Genomic DNA, 1,932 nt, shown 5'->3' on the forward strand with positions numbered 1-1,932 from the left:
ATCGTCTGACTTCTGCTCTAACACCACAAGCAGGTTGACATTTGTTAATCTGTGTGAAATATCTTAACTGTTGGATAGACAGCTATGAAATCTGGTACAGACCATCATGTCCCCCTCAGGATGAATTACAATAATCTTGGTGATCTCTAAATGTTTTACTTAAATATATATTTATTATTAGAAAATCTCCCAAACTAAGGACATTCCCATCAGCCTCACCTGTACTTTGTGTTCAGTACTGATTAGCACATATTAGCATGCTAACACACTAAGCTAAGATAGTAAACATGGTGAATATTACGCTTGGTAAACATCAGCGTGTAAGCATTGTCTTTGAGAACATGTTAGCATGCTGACTTTAGCATTTAGCTCTGAGCAACACTGTGCCTGTAGTTTGTTTTCTCCCTCAGTGATGTATGAAGGGATCCTCAGTTCTTTCTCAATACTTTCAAGAAGTTTCTTTCCAATAAATTAAAACTCCTACACTCCCAGTTTCACTTGAACACCACAATATACTAACTCTTGCTAAAGCTGCTTCCTGTTCCTCACTTCAACATGTAGCAACTACATTTTTTTCAACCGACAGATCAGACAGATCTGACTGGTGAAGAGGTGGGGTTAGTGTGGTTTCTGTCGCAGTGACATTTACTCCCCTGCGCCTCTAACTTTCTCACAGAAAGCGAACATGAATGCATGTAACTCCACCACCATAGAAAATGGAACAGAGCTCGGAAAGAACTATTCAGCATACGCTCTGGTGTTCGGATCTGTAATGACCCTGGGTCTGCCTCTCAATGCTGTATCACTGTGGATATTGGTACGCAGCCACGGCCTCAAATCCCCGAGTGCTGTCTTCATGGTCAACCTGGCAATCTCAGACCTGCTGCTCGTCCTCTCCTTGCCCACGAGGGTCTACTTTTACGCCACGTGCACCTGGCCACTGAGCCAAGTGGCGTGCATCTTTGTCACGATGCTCTTTCGCAACAACATTCGCTCCAGCTCCATCTTCATCACCTTCATCTGCGTGGACCGCCTGCTGGCTGTGGTGTATCCTCTGAGGTCACGACATCTTCGAACTTCTTCTAACGCCTCGAAAGCTGCTGCGCTCGTTTGGCTGTTTGTGCTGGCGGTGAACATTCCAGAGAGTGTGATCTTTTCAAGATTTTTGAAAAATAACAACATTTCTCTCTGTTTTGAGTTTCAGTCTGGTCCTGAATCACCACTGAATTATTTGCTGCCAGTGTTAGTGTTCATCTTGCTGGCAGTCAATGTTGTGTGCACCACTCTGGTGTCTCGGGCTCTACGCAGCCATCTCACTGACTCTGCAAGGGTCAGCAACAAGGTGAATGTCATGCTGATTTTTGTCATGAACTTGATGATGTTCATTGTGTTTTTCTTGCCTTTGTCATTGGCTGTTCTCATTGAAAGCTGGAGACCAGCTTTCACATCCCTTATTTGTCTTGCTAGTGTGAACTGCTGTCTAGATCCTCTGTTGTACTACTTTTCTTTTGATGGTTTTTGGAGGAGAAAGGAGGATGTGGATAGCTCTCATGCAATGGAATAGTTGGTGACAGGTGGCTTTGATGCTATACAAACAGAATGTGCATAATTTGTGTGCTGTTTTTGGATATGCAGAATGTGAAGGTGAAAAACTGTATATAGCATATTTTATTAGTCAAATTCTCATTTAAAGTAATAACTGTCTCTTTTTATTCAGCATTAAATCTTACAGTATAAAGAAAAATCACAGTTTTTTTATTCCTTGCATCACATTCTCCGGTTGTACATCCATCCGTCTCATTCTCATGTGCGTGATTTCTCAGGCATATCAGGAGGGAATTTCATGACATCAGGCAAAAAATTCCACTTGAGGTTGATCTAATTTGGTTGTCAAGGGTCACTGTGAGCTCACCATGTTCCATTTCTGACAAA

The 1,932-nt window shown here is 42.3% G+C and overlaps 1 protein-coding gene across 1 annotated transcript; it reads left to right on the forward strand.

Moving 5' to 3' along the window:
* The first annotated feature begins 679 nt into the window (after positions 1-679).
* On the forward strand, positions 680-1,724 carry LOC141017455 (lysophosphatidic acid receptor 6-like). The gene has a single exon (XM_073492183.1). It carries the CDS (start codon positions 686-688, stop codon positions 1,562-1,564), a length of 879 nt encoding a protein of 292 aa, XP_073348284.1. The 5' UTR covers positions 680-685; the 3' UTR covers positions 1,565-1,724.
* The last annotated feature ends 208 nt before the right edge of the window (positions 1,725-1,932 follow it).

This window comes from Pagrus major, chromosome 2, assembly GCF_040436345.1.
Source record: "Pagrus major chromosome 2, Pma_NU_1.0".
NCBI classification, from domain to species: Eukaryota; Metazoa; Chordata; class Actinopteri; order Spariformes; family Sparidae; genus Pagrus; species Pagrus major.